Below are 23,158 nucleotides of genomic sequence, written 5' to 3'. Positions count from 1 at the left end.
TATCTATCTCTCTCTCTCTTTCTCTCTCTATATATATATAATTTATATGTATTATGTACCATATACGATTATGTGTCTGTGTTTTTTTAATTTTTTTATGATGAATAAACAATATTAAATGTTGACACTGTAGCAAATTTTCGTTAAAAAAATAAAACATTTATAAAATGATCTTGCAAATAACATACTTAAAGGTACAGAGCGTGTATACGGTGTATAATCCTGATGTGTAGTATTTTCGATACCATTAGTAGATTGAAGTGAGAATAAGAATACGTTTTGTTTTTGCCGATAAGTGTTTACATTTTATGTTGGAATGAACATAGTAATTTTCAGTATCATTATATAGCTATAGCTGTTTAATTCATTCATGCTAGGAGCGTTAGTATTTAGTGTCTAAAAACAAAAGTATATACTTAATCATATTACACATTCATAATATATCATAATGATAATATGATGGTGTTTGTGTGTATAATAAAAAAAAGTAAAAACAGGGTAACTTATCAGTTTATTACTTAATGTGGATGTTTTATAAAATACTTTTATTCGTACTAGTCCATTGTAACCATGTTATTTTTTATACACGCGTGCAGTAATGCTCCAAAGTAAAAAAAAAACAACACTTAAATGTTGATATTGTTTTAATTCGTTTCTGCTATATTTGGGATTAAGAGGAGATTATGCAATGGATGATTCCTCTATGACACCATAAAATTAAATTGTTTTTAATCGAGTTTAATGTCTGTCTTACATCTTTAAGTATTATAAATTGTAGATATACGTTATTATATTATTATTATTTTACGTTTAAAATCAATTTTCTATCTTAAATAATTATCTATTACTTGTATCCCCGGCTGATCTATCAAATAAAAGCGATACCTATGTATTATTTCAATTTGATTTTTAGTTTGCTATTTGTGGGATGAGGACAGTTCGATTTGTAGATACAATTAATCTACATCAATAATTGTGGTATATCATAATAATTAGGTACATTATGATGTATTGTATTTATAACCTGTATGTGGGTATTATGTGATGTGAAGATGGTAGGGAAATATGTTTATATAATAGAACTTGTTAGTTGTTATAGATTCGATAAGATATAGAAATTACGTCGGTAATCTTTTGTATTTTATTCTTATTAAGGATTATTTATTTTTTTAAATTATATTATACTATATTTGAAATTAACTAAAATTATTATCATGAAAAAATGTAAAATATACGTATTTTGTATGTTGATATGAATGGTATGACAATATGATGTTATGAAACTTTTATAATAAACATCAATTTTTTTTTATTAACATATTGATATCGATTACATGGATAGTTTCGGGACGTAAAAAAAGGTATACCGAGACGCAAATAGGCTATGACCCTTTTTAAATCTTTTTTTCGGGACGCAACTCACCTATACTGATAATAATTATTAATTTTGGATGCAAGTAGTATGCACCAAATTAACCAAGTCCACCTCTGATGTTGTCTTATGGCATATGGATAGATACAAATGACAAAAATGATCTATGGAAGCATCAGTTTCACACAGCCTGCAGCGGTCAAAATATTGATATGATATTGATGGTCCGTTGCTGGTCCGGTACATAATCATGATGGCTACCGCTAAACAATAACAGTAACAACAATAATGATACATTATGTTATATTTTAATATCATGGCGTATATAATACTAATATACAAGGTACGTGTGATGATGCCGTGGTCGTCATTGGCACTTGAAGGACACTGCATTTATTTATATACAGAATGATTAACTATACGTGCATACTACTTTTTTTCAATCAATAATGCGATTACTCAAATATCTATACTTGGAATATTTTAATATTTTAAATCATATTTTCAATTTCTTGAAACTTTTTGTAGGAGTGTACTGTAAAGGTAAAAACTTCTGTTTTTCACGTGAGAACCCGTTGTTTTTACAGTAAATTAAAATTATTTAGTGGATAATTTTTCTGAAAATAGTGACGTTTCAAAATTAAAATTCGAACAAATAGTTTTTGAGTTGTTCAAATTTGTGTTTGAAGAATAAATGTGATTAAATTTACAGGAAATAATATAAGTCTGTCACATATATTTTATATTTGTTATTTTATACTCTTCAAAGATAATATACACCTACTTATATATTATATAATTTACTAAATACTTTTAAAACAGTAATGTTATCTACCACTTATTATTATTATGTGATTTACTTTTTACATTAAATATCATAAGACTGTTATAAATTATTTAGTTATAAAATAGGAGTATTATGATATTTTAATTTTTAACCTAAATATATTTATTAGTTTTGATTATTTTGTTATTATAAATCTAGTTTGTGATTTATTTTTAATTTTAATTTTTATATTATTTTCATAACAATTTATAACCATATATTACATAAATATTCTTATCAAGGCCACAATATAAAAATTTTTCACCCAAATATATTTTTATTTTTATCTTTTTATTAAGATATTTTTGTGCAAAAATAATTTTTTTTTAACTCATTAACATCTACATTACACAATATGCTCAATTTCGTCTGTTTTTAGTATATAACACAGGTAATTAATACACTTAAATAATAATAATAAAAAAAAAAGATCAAAATTTCAGAGCAAAAAACCAGACAGCTCTATATTTTGAGACTTTAAAACACTATAAAGTACAAACTAAAAATTTAATTTTTTTTTTTTTTAATTTTATCAATTTTTTGGTTTCAATGTAAAATACAATTTTAAATATTTAAAAAAAATTTGGTCATTGGGAATTTTAAAATTAAATTTTATGTATCTTTTTAAAAGTTTTGGAAAATGGAGATATCTTGTTATTGCACTGATGCCTTCAATTTGTCCATAATTTAAAAAATGTGAATCCTATGGTTATTTGAAAATTTTTGTAATCAATGTTAATCTATAATAATTTATAATTCATAAAAGTAGTACAAGAATATTTTATAAATACTAGATCCGATATTTTATATTTTTGTAGTCATTTTTAAGAAATATTATCGTTAGTATAAATATTTTAACAACTGAAAAACTACTCGTTTCATATGCGCATTGAACATTTTCAACAAAAAAAAAATTATCCACCTAATAATTTTCTGTAAAAAAATGTGGGGTTTTTGTTTGAAAACTAGAAGTTTATATCGCCGTCGCAATAAATAATATGGCATTCCTTAAGGGGTATAGAAAAATCTAGAACTAAAGATTATGATCGCCTAGTATATTATAAAAATACCGAAAATCAGAAGCGGAGTAGATTCGTTATTAAAGGAAGGAAAAATTGGGATGGTTGAGGGGGAAGGGGAGGTGAGCCTGCTCGGCGAATCACTCTGTATACAAAATATAGGTACATTGATTACGTTATGAATAGACGGTACATTGCATTGTGTGTACGCTACGTCGCGGCCACATCATCGTCGGCGGGTTTCGTATAAATTATAACAATAACAACAACGTCGTATACTGATGTACCTCGTGTCATAGTACACCCGTACAGCGATATAGGCACACCGTCGGTTTTCTCCGTACCTACGCGTAGGCGGTAGCGCGCGTGCTAAGAAAACGGCGGCACCGGCACCGGCACCGGCGGCGCGGCGGCGTCCCTACCCAACGGACGGCGACGATAGCGGTCTCGCGGGCAGACCCGGCGCGCGCGTGTAACCGATCCGGCGGAGAACGGCCGTTACGGTGTCGAGTCGTTGCGGTGGCATAAATATTGTAGTCAGTGGCAACGTGACCGTTCGCGCACGCCGTTCACCATCGCGCAGGCACAGTCCTACGATACCGATACATTGTAACGCGGGCAATAATAAAAGAAAATCCGCGTGACGATACGTCACAAAACCCGTCGCTCTTGTTGCAGCGCGCTCGTAAAATACGCACAAAAACGATTATTGTTCTCGTGTCCGACGGTTTTCCGCCCTAGCCCGCGTCCCGGAAAATCCGTGCACGACGCGTGCCGTGCCGATGCGCGTTTCCGCGACCGTCGCGGACAGTTGCAGTGTTCTTCTTAGCGCCACGGACTAAACGCCGGTGGCCCTACGCACTACTCCAGACTTCATCTCGCCGGCGCGTATCCGTCTGCTTTCCCGACTCGTTCCCGTCAGAACTTATCTCGCGTGCGCGCGTGTTTGTGTGTGTGTGTGTGTGTGTGTGTGTGTGTGTGTGTGCGACTCTAACTGGATATCGCCATAGCGGCGCAGTGACGATGGAGACCGAGGAGATCACCAAACTCGTAGACGGCATCTATAAGGTAACGGCGCTGTATAATGTACATAAAATGTTATTACCATAAATTGTAATGACATAGTGGTCACTCGATTTAACACGTTGTGCGGGCGGATCTCATCTTGGGCGCCTATTGCGTGTGACTGCGAAGTTTTTTATAAGCCGTGAAAGCAACCCATAATAAATTGTATAAACAAAACTTGAGACATTTTAATGTTCTTAAAATAATTATATTGATTGTCCCGAGTTTGTTATTTCCAACACCGAAATTTACATAAAATGCCATATTATTTATATTATGTATTCTCACTTACCGAATAGTTATGAGATTAACTGCTTGACTAATTTTATTATTTAAATTAGTCAAATAAATATAACACACATTTTTAAGAATCAACCATGATCCATTTTTAAACAATTTTTAAATTATATTTTACGTACCGATTTAGTTAACAATTACTATCAAATATTATTGTATAGTGTTGAGCACTAATTATTGCATTATTATTCGTTATTCTTGTAAATCGTAATTGTTGTTAATTTTTCATTTTCTATTCCTACATACAATGGAAAAAATTATACTCAAAACACTTTGTCAGCCTATTATTCATATAGTTGGATTCTTAAACACATTTAATTCAAAATAAATAAATGATATATTTTAGCGCTGTAGCAGTCGATATTCAGAAAAAAATATAATTTCATATGCAAAACGAATATTATTTAATGATTGAATGCAAAAATTCCAGCTATTTTTGACTAGGTAGGTAGTATTATAGAAATTATTTTAAATATCATATTAATCAAAGAAGTATATTTGTATAAGCTTTTTTTTTTTATTTGTTGAGACTAATTTAATTTAATCAAATTTTAAATTATAACTTACTTAATACTAGTTTTTCATCCACACTCGATGAATTCAGTTTATTTTGTTTTACTATTCAAAGTCAATTTTCGGTCTCATTTTTATTTTTATCCTACGAGTAGATGGTAAAAAAAAGATTTGTTATCATGTGAAATTTCGTGGTAAATTAAAATTTATCGTGTTTGTAAAGTTTCAAGTTTGTGACTAAAGAGTTATACGATAAATAAAACGCTCTGAAACTACAATTTTATTTAAACACAGTGCGGTATATTATATTTTGCACACGTTCTAATGAATGTTGGTTATAGCCTACACGCCTCGTGCCTGTAAACTAAGTACGAGTATATACTATAATTATTTTTTGTATTAATTGTTCAACCAAAGTGAAATTAAGTCTTTTTGTTGCGTTTAAATAAGATGTCTACCTTTTAGATCTTTGTGTTGCTGTGATATATTCCTTTGTGATTTGGGTTTAAAATTGGTCAATATTTTGTAATCAAACAGAAAATTAGTTGTCTACAATCAGAACATTGGTTTTTGAGAGAAAAAACAGTTTTTTTTAAAAAAATTTTAAGTTCTTACTGAGGAAATATCCTAAAAAATTTGATTTAATATTATTATTTATTATATAATATTTATCAACATACAATAATTTAACCAACTTCTCAATAATATTTTGTTGATATGTTTAAGTAAAGGATGAAAAAATACAAACAGTATACCAAATTGTTTTGTATTTAGAATTTATTTGTTACGCCTTGCTTTCGGATAAACTAATGATGTATAAGTATAAATAAAATATATATATTTGAAAATTATTACAAGTCTTCGGTAAAAATAACAAGTACAAATAACAATGTATTTATTTGAGTAAAGATGATAAGGCACTAATATTTAAAGTTTTTAACCAAAATTAAAATTGAAATTTTGTTGATTTCATTAAAAGTGGAAAAGATATTAAGACATACATCACTATAGCTTTCCTACAATTTTTCATTTTAAAACTACTGTGAATACTGACTTTTTTTATAAAGTATGAACTGGATGTCATTTTCGATTCAAAAAGTTACTCTATGGAACTTTTAGAGTGCATTTTTACGCCATCATGTACAAAACTAATTGAAAAACTTATACATTTCTTGGTAAAGTCAGAATTTAAAATATTATTTTATTATAATAATGTTCTATTCTAATAGAATATTATGTGAAATATTTTAATTGAAAAATCAAAGTTGTGTTAAAAAAAATATTTAGTTTTTAGTATTCTTACATCTTTTTATCTATACTTGCATATTATTTTCAAAAGAAATTTTTGAAATTCAAAATATCATTTTTTTTTTTTTTTTTGGTGATTTATCTACTATGAAAACAAATATTAATTTATTTATAAGTATATTAATATCATAATAATCAGGTACTAAGAGTAATTATTTATAGTTATAAATATTGTTTTATATCGGTATACTATATAAAACGTACTTAAAATAACTATTTAATAATTGTTAAAAAAGTTTTTACATGGCCACTGTTATATTTTATAACTCATAAAAGTGAATTTTGAAGAAATTATGAAATATTTTAGTATAGATACCAGCTTACGTGATAAATATGCAGGTATGTTACTACGTATCAATGTAGTAACTCATACGTTATTCAAAGTCGTTGATCTCCAGACTGGAAAACGTGTTTTTTCTTTAATTTAATACAAGTTGTATATAATGGCTCTAATGATTATGTACTCATAAATTGTTTCAAGTTCTTATAATAAGAATCAGAATTTTAATAATTCGATAATTTAGAGAGACATTTTGAATACGTTTATAATTTTTTGAAAAAACAATAATATTTAATAAGCATAATTATTTTTCTTATGATAAATTAAACTCAAAATCATATTAGGATTACTTTTGATTTAAATCTAAATTTTAAATATTGGAATACAATATTTATATATTTTTATTATTAAAGAAAATACATGTTAGGTAAATAAAATATTAACTAGTAATTGGTTGTGTTATCGAACAAACTGTACATTTAAAGGACTTATTTTTTTTTTTAATAGTTAATTGAAATTCGTTGACATGATTGGCTATTATTTATATGATGTTATTGATCTTATATGTGGTTAACCACAAATCGACTAACGGTAAAATACTTTTTTTAAATTTTTCATGTACTAAGAAATAAGAATACAAAATAATATTAAATGTATTGAAAACAATGCTCCATTACAAAATACTTTTTTATACTATGTATCATATTTTTGATGATTTTAACTAGCAATTCTTAGTATCAATAAAAAATATTATAAATATATAATTTGTACACAAGCGTGTTGATTTTTAAACATTTTTCAAGACATTTAAATCATTCAATATTTTATTTAGTTTTATGTTTAATAATTAGTTTATACTCTGTTTTAGAATCTTATAACATAGGTGTAGGAAATAGGGAAATTAAATAGTTTCATATAAATACTTTATTTGTGATATTTCCTTAGTATTTGACGTAATTACAGTTAGTTAGTTATTTGGCTAGGTGTATTAAAAAAAAATATATATATCATGAGAATTATTAAATTACATAATAAGTGTATAGATCAGTGAGAATTAGAAGTTGTAAAACTATGTTAAGTTAAAAGTTCTGGTAGTTTTCCTAATTTGACAAATATTATAGCAAAAACTTTTAGAAAACTATAAAAACATACATTACTTGTTTAATAGTCTGTAAAAGTTTAACAGTATTATTGTGAGTTAGATTAATTATAAACGAATGCTTAAATAGTCATTGTATTTGTAATTAATTGTTGATCAATCAGATTTTATTAGTAGTTACCTACTTCTTAATTCATTTAAATAGTTTATAATCTTTATTATAATCAAATTAAAACTTAGTGAAGTACAATTATATATATTTTAAATTATATGTAAATTGAATAATAATATTCACATGTAACTAAATATTAGTGATTTTACATAGATTTCATTAAAATGTGATAATATATGACCAATTGTTATAAAAAAATATTATTCTTACAAGTTGTGTTTTTGTAATAGAAAATAAATTACCTAAATATTATTTTATTAGATACATTTTTATAGAAGTTTTATGAATATCAATGGTTACATTGATGTTTACTTTTAAGTATAAATACAATCATTTTTAACATTAAACACCTTGTTAAAACAATAAGATATATTTTATATACACTTATAGAGTTCATATAAAAGAAGGATTAGTTATTTAAATTAAGTAATATTTGTAGTACTCGATTAATTTTCTAAAAAAATGTATGGTCTAAACTTTAGACTCTAAAGTGTATAAAATTAAGTAATTTTTTCTGAATTAAATAGAGTTACGATAATAAGTTAACATGTTTTTTAAACTAGAAAGGACCATAGTAATATACTAGTTGTTATAAGTTTTTTAGTAGTAATAATATACTTATATTTCATATCATAAATTATTTTAATTACAGTCTAGTACTACAATAAGAAGGAAAATAATACATTATATTATATAATATCAATAGATATATCTTAAAAGTAATATTTTAAATATTTTCTTTTTTTACAAGCTATTACAGTGGGTGTTTAAAAAAAACCGATCTTTAGAAAATTTATAATTATGTGATTGTTTGAAGATTTTATTGCTTATTAGCTTTTCTAAAAACTGTGTATATTCACGTTGTTTAATTTGAAATAAAAACTTCTTTGATAGTTAGTTTTTATTTTCAACCAAATTTTTTTTAGAATTTCTGAGGTGTATTAAAATATGTTTTGAAATATTTTTATTAATAAATGTAAGAAAATAATGAAAATAAACTTGTTAAGTTTTTCACATTTTTATTAGGTACTTTGAAAATAATACATTGTGCCCTTACTTGAAATTTGTTTGTTTTTTTAACATGCCTTAAAAGTCATTGAACACGATTTTTGTTACTAATAATAATAGATTTTAGCATAACAAATACAAAACTATAATATCTATTGTCATGGTCATCGTATTGGTTCTACTCATATTGCTCTGGTTAATACATGTGATTATTGTACTATGGGTGTATGTAGCATCAATATAAGAAGTTGAACAATTTTCCACATAACCGCGAACAATTAGCAATTAAAAACCTTATTGTTATTATATAAGGACATTGTGTACACAGTTTTTTTTTTTTATTGTATTTGATATTAATATAAACACGACCCTATTTTCTCTGATGTACTTGCACGCGAATATATCGTGAAAAAAAAAACAAAACAAAATACCATACCAGTGAACCTGGCGCACGGACACTTGAAGGTCGTCCGGTCGGCTGGGAGTGCCGCAGATTCCATTCGAGCTAAACACTGGTAAAAAAATTATTATTCAAGAATGTTACCTGCTGGGGCGGCTGTATGGAGTAGTGTTACTTCTCTCTCTCACTCTTTCTCTTTCCTATTTTCTTTTTAATAATTTGTTGTTACTATTACATATATATATATATATATATATATATATAAACCGGACTATTAAGGTATCCAGTGTAATAATTATAAGCTTTAGTAAGTCATATTTAGAGAGCCTGAGGAGCTCTTTAGAATGGACGTAATCTCACTTTCCGGGGCTGTTATAGGTACTAAAGCATACTAACGTTACTATCGTTACTGGTTCTTAAACTGTGGTTAAAAAAAAATATTCAATAATTGATAAATCCTTTAGGCACTATTCTATCATAGTATTTTTAATTTTTTATTACGATTATTGTAATATGTTTATACACGTTCGATGAAATATAAATAATTATATAAAGTGATGATGAATATATAAAGTTAACTTCATTGAAATCATAATGATTTAAAATGTATTTATATAAATGAGTTATCTTTTTATCACACTTCTCGACAAAGTAGAATTTACTACAAGATCTGAGCTCTATTGATTAATTTAATAATTTAACGTGCTTATATTATATATTTATATTTACGAGTAAATATAATAATACTTTTAAATTGAATTAATTTAATGATATAATTCTTATATAAAAAAAAAAATTAGGATTAAATAAAATAGTTTAAATAGAAGAGTTCTGTAATTATTTTGAAGTTCATTGTTATACGTAAATATATTTTAAATACTTACCTACCGAAATTTTTTTTTTATTTGTGTATCTATTTAAAACTAATAGTCAATAATAATAATAATATTAAAATATTAAAATTTTGTAATTTATAACTAAAATTTATTTTAAATTTAAACATAAATATAAATGTATTCATATAAAAATTGAATTTGTTTTATTCGTCGTTTTCTTAATTTAATGACATGTTCAAGATATCAGTTTGCTTTGTTTACGCTACTAATGATTAAGACAATAATGTAAAACATGTATTGTTAATTCTGTTGAAATTTGGTGTGTTATTTTCAATCATCTTATTTAAAGTTTATTAGTTAATAATTAAATAATAATTTAACTTTTTCTTCTTATTTTTATATTAAAATGAAGTATTAAATTTATTTTTATAAATTAGAAATTATTCAGGAGTATTTCACCTAATGCTAAACTATGATAACAAATTAAAATATCTACCTATATTTAACTTATAACGAAAATAATTGTCATTGAATTAAACTAACTAATATAGTGAGGATAATTTGAAAGAGAGATATATGAATACAAATTGTTATCTATAGAATATATTATAGATATAAACGATTAGCTATGAATCATATTATATGTAGGTAACTACATACATTTAGCAATTTTATAAAAGATAATGTAGCCAATAATCGACCTACCTTTGAGGCTCTATTGTTGTTATCAAACACCGTTATATTTAATTGAAGATTTTACCTACGTCCAAGTTTTACAATGTCTTATGCATTCTAATGCACATAAACCAGTGCCTCGCATGTATAACTTGTCAAAATTTAACGGTTAGTTTATTTATGCTAGGTAAACCATGTACTATCTAATGTGTCGTCGTATAACCGTATAGTTTAGTTTTTTTTTATTTGTTTAGTATAATATAATACAAGATACATAGTTAATAATACTAAAGTAATATTAATACTATCGAAAATATTAGGATATTATATCGCTTTATTAATGATTGTGTTGAATATTAAATTTATGTAGTGTTGTAGTGATAGGTAGTTAAAAATTGTCTGGAAGTATTCAAATGTATTACACAATTATATAATGGCGTAGGTATGTAATTTTTATTGAAAGATGAAAAATTTATTTGATTACTATAGTGCTTTATGTCTATAGAACTCAATAGAAGTAATGTAAATAATAATTTTATATGTTAAACTAAATGTATTTTTAATTAAAAATAAATAAATGCGTAAAATACAATTTTATTTTGCTTTTATAATAAATATAAATAAGTTATACACTTATATCTACTTAAATAAATTTTAAGATAATTTTTTGAGTTATACTCGTAAGTATTCAATAATAATTATTATATTTACATAAAATAGATTAATTGTTAAACTTTATAACCTTAATAATAATTATGATTGTTATCAATAAGTTTTAATAGATAAAATAAATTTTTACGTTAATGTGGAGAATCTATATTGCAATTATTATAGTTGATAAGTATTGGTAAATGCGAACCTATGAAAAATTACTTTTTAGTCAATTATATAATTTATTTTTATTTTTTTGTTGGCTTACTAAATTTGTGAAATGAAACATTGTCCTGTAATGATATATATAATTATTTGGATAATTTGAAATCGTAAATAATAGTTAAAAGTTATAATCTATAATATTTTTGTAAATGTATAATCTAAATTGTAATAAATATTATAATAAATCATAATATTAATATTAAAAATAGGTAAAAATAAATTTTATAGAAAACTATAAATTATTGTATAATATTAAGTACCTATTTCAGACAAATAAAACGATTTTTTTTTATTTAAACACATTTTGAAATATTTAAAAATACATTGACTCTCTCGTGTACTTTTTTAAAAGAAAACTTATTTGTCCCTAGGATGCTAGGCAGGATATATAGATAAATTTGTTTTGTAAATGATTGATAAAACCCATCAATGAGATGATTGTATGTCTTAAGGTACCTTTTTATTTATGTTTTTTATTATTTTTGTATTTTATGGTCTATTTAATTGACTATTTGTTTAATAATATTCTCATAATTTATTTTAAATTCTGTTTATTATTGAAACTAAAATATAAGTGCAAAAAGTTTTAATAACATGTTTAAATGTTTAAATAATAAATATTACTAGCTGGTTTTATATAAAAAAACTGAATTTACTAGTTAAAATGTATAGATTTCATATAATAAGGCATAATGATAAATCATTCACGTTCTTGTGGTATTTTATGTATAGTATTTGTAGAGTTGTGTTAATTATAAAAAGATTATTTTATGTCTGTCATATTGTAAGAGTTTTGATTGATTGCTTAACCTCCATATATATGAAAAATGGGCGTCTATGCAGACTATAAGTAAAAATATTATATATGTATTAGGCGTGAAGTGAAAGTTTTCATTTTCTAATTTACATTGTTAAACCTAAAATTATTGAAAATTGGTCGATCGGCAATTGACGAGGTGTAAAAATTATTTATAAGTTGGCATGAAAATTGAATATAGTTTGAATATACAGGTGTTTGAGTTTATATTAACAAAAAAGCTCTTTTTTAAATTGTTTATTATTGAATAGTTTCAAATGTACTTTAGATAAAGTAATATTTTATAATATTTACTAATTTATTATTTGGATAAGTAAAAGTAACTATATTATAAAGTAAAGTAATCTTACATTATTTACTTAGGATACATATTTTATCATAGCAACATATTTATTTTAAGTTTATACCTATTCGGTAAAAAAATGTATGGAATTAAAATGTTCACAATATACTATAAAGACACTACTTGTACTCCAAATATTTATATTTTCTATACTATACTTTATAGTCAAACTAAAACACGTGTTTTATAGTTGTTTAATTTGTGTTTATGTTATTATTATTATTCACTTAAAAACTACCTATATTTATATTTACCTAATATATTTGTAAATTGTAATGCTATACCTGTATTGTATAATATTTAAAAAATAATTTTATGTAAATATGTTAATTAGTTATCACTTGTAAATATGATTAGTAATAATAAATATTATACCAATTATTCAAATTTATAAAATGCATCTGAGTACGATTATTAAAGTCTTAATGTTAAATTTCATTTGAAATTCCTAATGCATAACTGTCACGACTAACTGTAATTTTTATTTTTTACTTTTGGCTTGTTGACGCTCTATGCATCAGTAATTTGAAGCAAACATATAATACTCTACCAAATACGTTTATGTATTTAAAATTTTTTATTGTTAAATCCTTAGTTAATTATTATAACAGTCAATGACATGTACAAAAAAATTATCGATTATTAATCAATTTAGATAAGTATTTTAAATCATCTAATTTTGTATCATATGTATTAATACAAATAGAATGATAGATACACTCAATTATTTAAAATTATTTTTAAAGATTTTGTATTAAGTTTAGTATAGATATATCTTCAGATTTATAAAAATATCTAAGTTAATGGAAAAAAAAAATGGTACGTATTGATTGTTAGATGAATGTAATTTAATTTAAAAAATGTATAATTCACTCTATTAAGTGTTAAGTCACAGTATACGGATATTAGAGTTATTAAAATTGTATTTTAAAATTACGGAATTTTCTTAGGAGTCATATTAAATATATACAATTGTATATACTTAAGTTGTAATTGGATTTGTGCTTGTATTTATATTAATACGTATGTTAAGTATCATAAATTTCATATACGATTATAATATTGTTTCATATGTTGGTGATCAATGAATATGCGAAACATTTAGTGTATATAGGTGTGGTTTGCTTTGGATACATAGTTCCAAGGCTTCATTAGTATGTTGTCATCTAGTTTTAGGTCAGACTAAGCTGATATTCATAATATTCAAGTCACGATTCGCATTGAACATAAACTGTAAACTTCTCAATAGCTTTTTTCCTGTTCTTCTTTGTACATCATCAAATTGTGACAAAGTACATCTGTAAATACATAAATTTAGTATATACATCTATATTATTATAGTAGGTTTAGATATCATTATACTCATTGATCATGTAAAAAGTATTTTTATCGATATATGAGTATAACGACGTGCCACTATCTTTTTAAATAATCGTAAATGCATAGTATTTATAATGTGTGATATTTTGATTATTAAGTTATTGTTTTGTGTTTGAAATATTTGAATACATATTCATGTAACTTAATTTCTGATTTTCATTCATTTTTATTTAGAATACTCTAAGTATAATTATTATCCAAATATTCGTCCAAGTAGTTTGCACAAAGATGAGTCATCATGTATTTGTATAGTAAACCAAATTTTGTGCAGTAATAGGTTCACTAATACAAAAATATATAACGTCAAAGATTTTATCACAAATTTTAAGAGGCTTCGTTAAAGCTTAGAGAAATTAAACACATTTGCATTAATATTTTTAATTCAACCAACCAAATTAATAATTTATTATAAACTTATGTAAACTCACAAAGAATTTAAGTTAGATTAGAATTTCTAAGAAATTTATTAAAAATAAATATATTAGTAATAAATTATTTTCAAAAAAAATTTCAATTCAAAATACAAATTTTGAAGAATTATATTTATTTTTAAGTGATAACAAAATGCATATTGTATTTTATATTAATTTGTAAAAGTAACTAATCACAAATATTTGTAAGGTCAACTTTTATTTCAACATAGTTATTAAAGAGCAGGAAAATCGTGACTGAAACATTTTCTGTTTTTCATTAAGGTCAAATTAGGTATAGTTGTTAACTACTATATATTATTCCGTCTTCCTTATAGAAAAAATTAACAGATATTTTCTCAAGTTGAATTTTGTTGTTAATAAATTTAACATGATATTAATACATAATTATTAGTACTCGTATTTTAATGGTTTTCTTAAAAAACATGTATAATATTGGATATTTTAAAATAGTCTATTTCTAATGGTTAATATTTTTGTTTAGAAAAGTTTATTGAATATAAGAGATTAAAAAGAGAGAATAAATTATTTTTATAATACTTGTTACACAACAATTTAAATGTGAATATAGACATATTATATTATATGATTATCATACGCTTAAAAAAGATCCAGAATCAAGATAGACATCAACAGTGAAGGTTATGTCAGAAATCCACAGTGTCTGTGCAATTTCAACGTTAATTCTGGTGACTCGCCCATAAAAGGTCTTGTGACCTCGGGAATATGTACCTGATATCTAGACCTCTACGCTTCCACAATAATAACAACAATAGATGGGTGAAGACATTTTTGTATATTATCTATGAATACATATTTTAGTCTAAAATGAATTTAAACAGCTTTTCACCTTTCACTTTTTTATTTTAATATTTAACTATATAGGTTATTTTATTTAAAAGTACATAATATTACTTTGTTAATCCTATGAATGACGTTCAATTGGGTATGACAATAATAAAACTTAATTTTTATTATTACTAAATACTAATTTCTAAATAGTAATAAGTTACATAATTTTCCAATGAGAAATCTTACAGATGAGATAAAAATAATGTATTTTAGATATATTTTGTTATGGAAATAATAGAGTATGACCTTTAAAATCTAGTTGATTTGTTTTTAAAAATTAATTTTTTATTTTAAATTCTGTTTTTTAAGTAAAGTTTATTTATTAGTTTTACAGTAATATTTTCATTTACACTTTTTATTTAATGTGTTGCAAGTGCATTTCTTTACATAAGGAAGATTCTAAAAGTTTCAAGTAGCTCTTCAATTTTAGTTTTCATTTATAGATTGAAAATCAAAATAAGTTATTATATTTAAAAGGTTATTTTTCAATTTTATTTGTGTTTTCCTATGCTTAAAAAAATATACCTAGAAATCCGTTAAATAAATTATGAAATTCAACAAGTGTTTATTTAGTTTTCTAAAAATCACTTTAAAAATATTATGATAATTATTATTGCTAACATAAATTATCAGAAATATCTTTTATCTAAATTAATACATATCTATATACCTAAGTTCATGTCCTGCATGGCTTTTTTTAAATTATATTTAAAAAAATTAATTCTTTAATATAATTTTTTTAAATTATATTTAAAAAAAATGTCATTAAAATAAATGAATATTAAGATTTTAGAATTATTTTATTAAACATATTTAGATCATTGGTAGATACCTAATGTTTATATATTATAATATTTTATTCGATTATAATATGTTAGTATTTGTTTGGTTGTCAACTAAACATTTTTTTTTTTTATTGCTTTAATATTATAATAATTTAAGATATAAATTTAAGAAATAATTTCCATACCATACTCGTTCAAGTGGTTGGTCAAAATATGATGTTCATAGGTGTTAAGAAAATTTTTAACCATTAATTTTATATGACCAACATGGATAATTTTTTTTATATGAAAAATAAGTATAATTCTTGAAATGTTGTGTTTAATCATGGTTGTTTTATAGTTAATTTGAATATAGCTTAGAAATCAAAAATTAATTAATATTATCTTTAAACAATTATTAAAATTTTGATTTTAAATAATTAAAAATCAAGAGATATAAATTTTAAATTTAAATCTATCAATGTAAAATATAATGAAAGTTTTGGTTAACATTAATTTTCTCTTTTAATTTCGTTAATCTTGTTTGTTAGATATTTGAATTGAGAAATACTTAAGCTTTTCATTTTAAAAACAATGTGGAACTTAAAAAGAAGAGGTTTCATATGGTTTTATATTTTTTGCTTACTCCCCCAATTTTCTCTAAATAAAAATGTGAACAAAATGTCATCTAGATTTATGGATGCTTTCCCCTTGTGACTTTCGGCAAGGACATGTGTATACACACACCCATATAGTCATATTATGCCTTCGAGGTAAACGTGATTTTTCCACTCGAAACGAGTAGGCAAAGAGAACTTTAACAATCCCCAGAGTTTTTTTCATATTGAGAGATATGGTTGTATGGTACATTTGTTTTGGAATATATAAACAAGTAAATAATGATGAAATTATTGAAAATAAAATACATTTTTCACGTTGAGATTCAGAACCTACCTACAAATAACTTTGAAATATAGTCTTATAATATATATACATATATATAAGTATATGTATTTGAACATGTATCACGTATGCATAAAAATAGTCAATATTGTCTGCATATCTTGTACATTCAGGAGACTAGAATATCGTAATTTCGAAAGTAATATAATAGGTCTATATCTATAAATTTATGTTTAATAATGATTAAAAGAACATTTAAAAAATTATTACAAATGTATGTTGGATCAACTTATATGGATAACTTATTTATAATTTATAATAGGTAAAAAATGAATGACTGAACACTAGCAGTTTAGTTCCTTGTTATTAAATCCTTATTACGACTAATAATCATGTAAAAACAAAAACTAAATATGTCCATATTATCAAGTTTACTGAATAAAAAATATTCTCTTTCTTATTATTTTTTATATTCAATATAAATATAATTTCTTTTAATATAAATTTCAAATTTTAATTCAGTTTTTTTAGTATTTATCGATTAATTAATAAAAAATATAAGATTATAAGCTTAACGGGGAATGTGGTTTATACTGTAAAATTATGGAAAGACTAGTTTGACTAGTTATTCTGTGTTTGAGTATTGAAATAATTTCATTCATGTTTTGATTAATTTTTAGTTAAAAAGTTATACATATGTATATGTATACTCGTAATTAAAAAGTAGTGTATAGTTATAAAAAAATATATATCAATAATTTAAAGATCTAACTAAAAATTAATAATTATTTTATTATAAAATAACATTTTCTGAGACTTATTAAACTTGTAGTCTGAATATTGAAGGTATCATTTGTTTTATATATTTAGACTATAAATAGATTGAGATATGAGATAAATAAAGTTTTTTAGTTATAATATAGTTTCAGTATTACAACATTAGTTAAAATATTCTATGAACTCTCTATAATATGCAGATGAAACGTGTACTGGATTTTCTAGTTTTCAGTAGACCACTTGTCGATATTACATTAATTGAAAATACTTTCTCCAACAATATACATTCTTAAAGTATATATAATTCTAATTTCCAAAAAAAAACTTTAAGAAAATAAAATATTTTTTTAAGGATCATCATACATAATTTTTATAATTCTTAAACAATTTTAACTTTGTCCAGTTTGTTTGAATGAGTTAAAACGTAATATTGATGATAGATGCAATTTTAAGAAACCGCATAAAATCAATTTAAGAAACAAATGAACTGTTGAGTAATATTCGTGAGTTTTCAATTTTTAATCTCAAAATATTGCTGCAGGGTAAAAACATTGTATTACGTTTATTTAACATACATTTCTTGCACCTAATAATTTTGGCCCAAGTCGTAAAATTGAGCATAAAATATATTTCATATAATGAGTTTTTATTCAGCATTATTTCATATTAACAATTAGAGTTAAATTTTGATTTTGTGTCTAGAAATCATAATGGTGTAAGAATAAGTATGTTTTATAAAAAATATGTAGGATTCTGTAATATTATGTAAATAAAATAATAGATTAATATTCAAATAAACTTATCTAGTTATCTACTAGTTTCAACGATAGGGACCTTAAAATTAGTACTAGAAGAAAAATATAAAATTTTAGCATGTTAAAAATATAAATAAAAATACGTTTTAAGCATTTTTTAGATTTGTTATATTTATATAAAATCATGCCTACCTGACTACCCAATAATTATATTGAGACATGACATTTTTTTAGTTAGAAATGTTATATTTATGAATTAATATAGTAGGTATATACATTTCTAATAACATTTTTAGAAAATATGTAATTATTTAAAAAATACATTAAATTATTTTAAATAATATGTATTTGTTTATGTACATAAAATGCATATTATATTTTAAAAGTAAAAATAACTAACTGAAGGCTCATATAGAATACTACATATATATTATATATATTATATAAATCAATATTATAGTAATCGAAATAAGTATTTTGAGATTTTGTATGAAGTTAATTATTATTTTTTGAGACATTTTACGTCATAATATTGTTCATATGGAGTTTAGGGTGACCATAAAATAAAAAGTGGAAGTGAGATATAGCAATCTCACCAACGGGATTATATCTCTTCTTGAAAAAGCGTTTAATTTATTTGAGTGATATATACAAGACGTGCTAGCTATAACTCCGGCTTGTGAGAAATCTACCAATGATGGTCTATGGAGCGAGGGATTTCCTCAGCTCACTTGTCCAGCCGTCTTGTTTCATATAAACGGGCAAACGAGACGATATTGGCCCCAAGAGAGTGGTGAATGAGGTGGTGGGATGGTTGAGGTGGAAAAACGTGTCGAGACCGCACGCACAAAATATCATTGCGAGTTTGATTGGGATTGAACAAGTGTTGAGTGGCGGAGGACGGAAACAACGATCGCGGAATACGAAATATAAAGGGCAATCGAAAGTACTGCGTATAAATAGGAAGACGCGTTCGATTCTGACACCTTTTTTTCGTGTTGAATACTCTTATATCGAATGTCTGTATCACTTCAACGTCTAAGTACCTACATCGATACACTTTCTCAAAAAATTATGTAAAAAAAAAAAAAGTGAAATATGGCATTGTAAAAAGGGCATGGCCTTGTATATCAAATTTATCTGCACGACTAGAAAATATTAAAATACATTTTTTACGAAATTGTCTATACTATAGACTCTATAGGTATGAACAAAAATAGTATCGCCTCCCGCATAATTATACGTTATACATATTGTAATGTACTACGTGTTTATATTTTTCATTTTGGCTGTATTATGTCATGGACAGATCATGAAATTGTTACGGTATTATAATTTAAAACTGGAATAAAATGATACATTCCTATAATAAAAAAATATATAATATGTATTATTAATTTATTTTATGAAAAAATGTAAAAACGATTGTAAGTCAAAAGTTTGTTTCTTATACTGTTCTATTATTTATTTTATCATCCTGAGGTAGGCACATAAGTAAAATATACTTTACTATTTTTATTTTTATATTTTAATGAATATGTAATTTAATTTTTTTATTAAAAACAAATGAAAGATATTTTATAATACAGTACAGTTTCGGCCAAACAGTCGATCGTATTATAATTTATTTTTAGGCTATGCACACGAACATTAATTATGGTGGTATAGTAACTTAATATTAAAAAAAACTTTTTTGTCGAAGTTAATTCTCAAAGATGAAGTATATTTTTAATAGATCGCGGCCAAAAAAAATTTGGCCATCTCTGATAAAGTGCATACAATATTATATTCTGTATATAATTATTTAAATTTAAATGCAGAAAAAGTTAATAAAATACTATTTTAGATCACATAGGTAATTCGTATTGAATTATAAAAAATAATTCGTTTGTTATACTGATACGCAACTTAAAGTATATTAACTCTTGTGAATTATGTACTAGTTTCTAACGTAAATAAAATATATTTAAAACTTAAAATTATTATTTATTATTATTTTTTTAATAATAAAGAAAAAACAATTCGATTTGAGTTTTTTGAAATTTACATTTTAGAAAAGCATTCAAATTGTATGATTCAAACTTATTGTGAATATAATATATATATATATATATATATATATATATATATTTATGTTCACGTTCACTTTGATAAGCACATGATGACTTGTAATTAACATTTAATTCAAATTCATATTTCATAGGGGAAATTTATTATATTGTATATTGCATGTACGTATGCTAATATTTCAACTATTTGTATTGATATTTTTTAAAATAAATAATTAAGTGTACTTATTACAAATTCATAAGAGTAATATTTTTTGTACACTCAAATATCAATTGATCAATCACTTTCGCTCATTCATCATTGACATTTTTAAGTGGAGAAAAGTTCTTTATAAAAAAATACTATATCGTTCTTATTCGATAATTTTTTTTTTATAATCTTATATGAATTGAAAATGTAGGTGACGTAGAAAACAAATATACGATTAAAATAGTTGAAGTCTTCTTTTGTACTTCATGTTGAAAAGCTACTTGTCTTGAACAATGAGAGGATTGAAATTTAGGGTCTTAACTATTTTATATTAATACGCATATATAACACTTTCTAAAATAATGGATTAGAATTATAATATAAAATATATATATTTATATTATATGGTTTAAAAATAAGAAAAGTTTTAATATATTCCAAGACCAATTTATGCTTATTATTATTTTTATTGAGAATTGTTGAATGAATATTTACAATTTTATAGTTTACTCGAATTATTTTACTTTTCTGAAATTTAATGTATAGCTACAATATAATTATAAAACAATTAAGTATTTGTATAGATCTATTTTATGTATTATCCTTTATTTTAATAAAATAATAAAAATACTGAGTGAATTTATAAATGTTTGATTTATTAATGATATTATATTTATCCATCTTTAATTAATCTTTAATTACTAAAATAATTGATTTTAATAAACATTATATCTATTTGAGTTTTATATCGCATTAGTTATAATTAATATACAATGAGTTTTTTTTTCTAGTAGGTACTTAATAAAATTGATAATTGTTCTGTAAATTGAAATGATATAGTGTTGAATAGTAAATTTGAATAATAAACATAGTTCTTGAATATTACGTATAAAAAAATAATATGATGAATATGATTTTGATTATTTATAAAAATTTTGTAGGAAAAGAACAATGAATCACTGCTGTGCAAACGATGCATATCAAATTTCTTTAAATATCCATTTCATATTATTTTAAATACGTTGCAATTAAAATACGACATTATTTTTAATATTTGACTATTTAATACTTTCAAAAAAATGAAAAATAAAAATATTTTTTTTTATATTTCATTTCATTTTTTTTTTTTTTGTAAACAATAAATTGAAAAGTAAAAAAATATACACCTATAAGTGTAAAAATATAATTTTTATATTTTAATTAATTAAAATTGATATTATCGTTAATTCATTTTTTTTATTTTTAATCATATTTTGTAGCTGCACGTTAAAATATTGCTAGAATATAATATATTAGTGTAATTATTACGTACTAATATACTTTATAATTTTAGATACATGGATGAGGTATAACAAAATATTTTTGATTTCTGTTTTTCAATAGAATTATAGAGTATTGATGTAATTGAATACAATAATTGTATATGTAATGAATGGAGATTAATTTTTTTAGTTAAAGTCTATATCTAATAAAAAGGAAAAGCTAAGGTTTTGTATGTATGTTACAAAACGTCCTATAAATATAAACATCAATCACAAATTATTTCATCTTATTAAATCTTATAATATAATATTAAGCTCAAAGTAGTAACCAGGGTTTAAAATAAGTCGGTTGATTTATATCTAACTAAATAAAGAACGGTAGTATAAATGTTTGATTTATTTTTAAAATAACTTTGTGAATTATATTTTATATAGTAGCGTACTAATACTTAATTTGTTTGGTGGTAGGGTTTGGATTTGAGGAACTAAACTGCCTTTTCTAGAAATATAAGTACTCCACTGCTTATATTATATAGAAATGTTTAAAACTAAATGGTACCTATTAAAAAATAAAAAAAATGTATCTAATTTTTAGAAATAGTTAATTTAACCTTTTACTAATACCCAAAAGCACTGAATTAGTTATTTAAAATGGTTGTTATTCAGTAGTTATAGCTATATTAAATTATAAGTAGAAAAATCATTAAATAAATATAGAACATAATGATTCATCAAAATACTGTAAATTATAGCCTATAAATTAATTTATTGTAAAGATTTAAGCTTGTTTAGTTATACATTTAGTAAATACTATTTCAAATACTATTTTTACAAAGTGGTATTCCGATGCTATAACAGCTTATAATATA

The 23,158-nt window shown here is 23.8% G+C and overlaps 1 protein-coding gene across 1 annotated transcript in view; it reads left to right on the top strand.

Moving 5' to 3' along the window:
• Nucleotides 1–3,744: 3,744 nt before the first annotated feature.
• The window catches only part of LOC112599652 (brain-specific angiogenesis inhibitor 1-associated protein 2-like protein 2), a 97,510-nt gene continuing 78,096 nt past the window's right edge, over nt 3,745–23,158 (top strand). The window contains exon 1 of the mRNA XM_025346648.1: nt 3,745–4,285. Coding sequence (XP_025202433.1) covers nt 4,241–4,285 — 45 coding nt within the window. The 5' untranslated portion in view covers nt 3,745–4,240. The remainder of the gene's footprint in view (nt 4,286–23,158) is intronic.

This window comes from Melanaphis sacchari, unplaced genomic scaffold, assembly GCF_002803265.2.
Source record: "Melanaphis sacchari strain LSU unplaced genomic scaffold, SCAv2.0 Contig54_pilon_pilon, whole genome shotgun sequence".
Classification (NCBI taxonomy): domain Eukaryota; kingdom Metazoa; phylum Arthropoda; class Insecta; order Hemiptera; family Aphididae; genus Melanaphis; species Melanaphis sacchari.
Note: the sequence above shows the minus strand (reverse complement) of the source record. Positions and strands in the feature narration are given on the sequence as shown.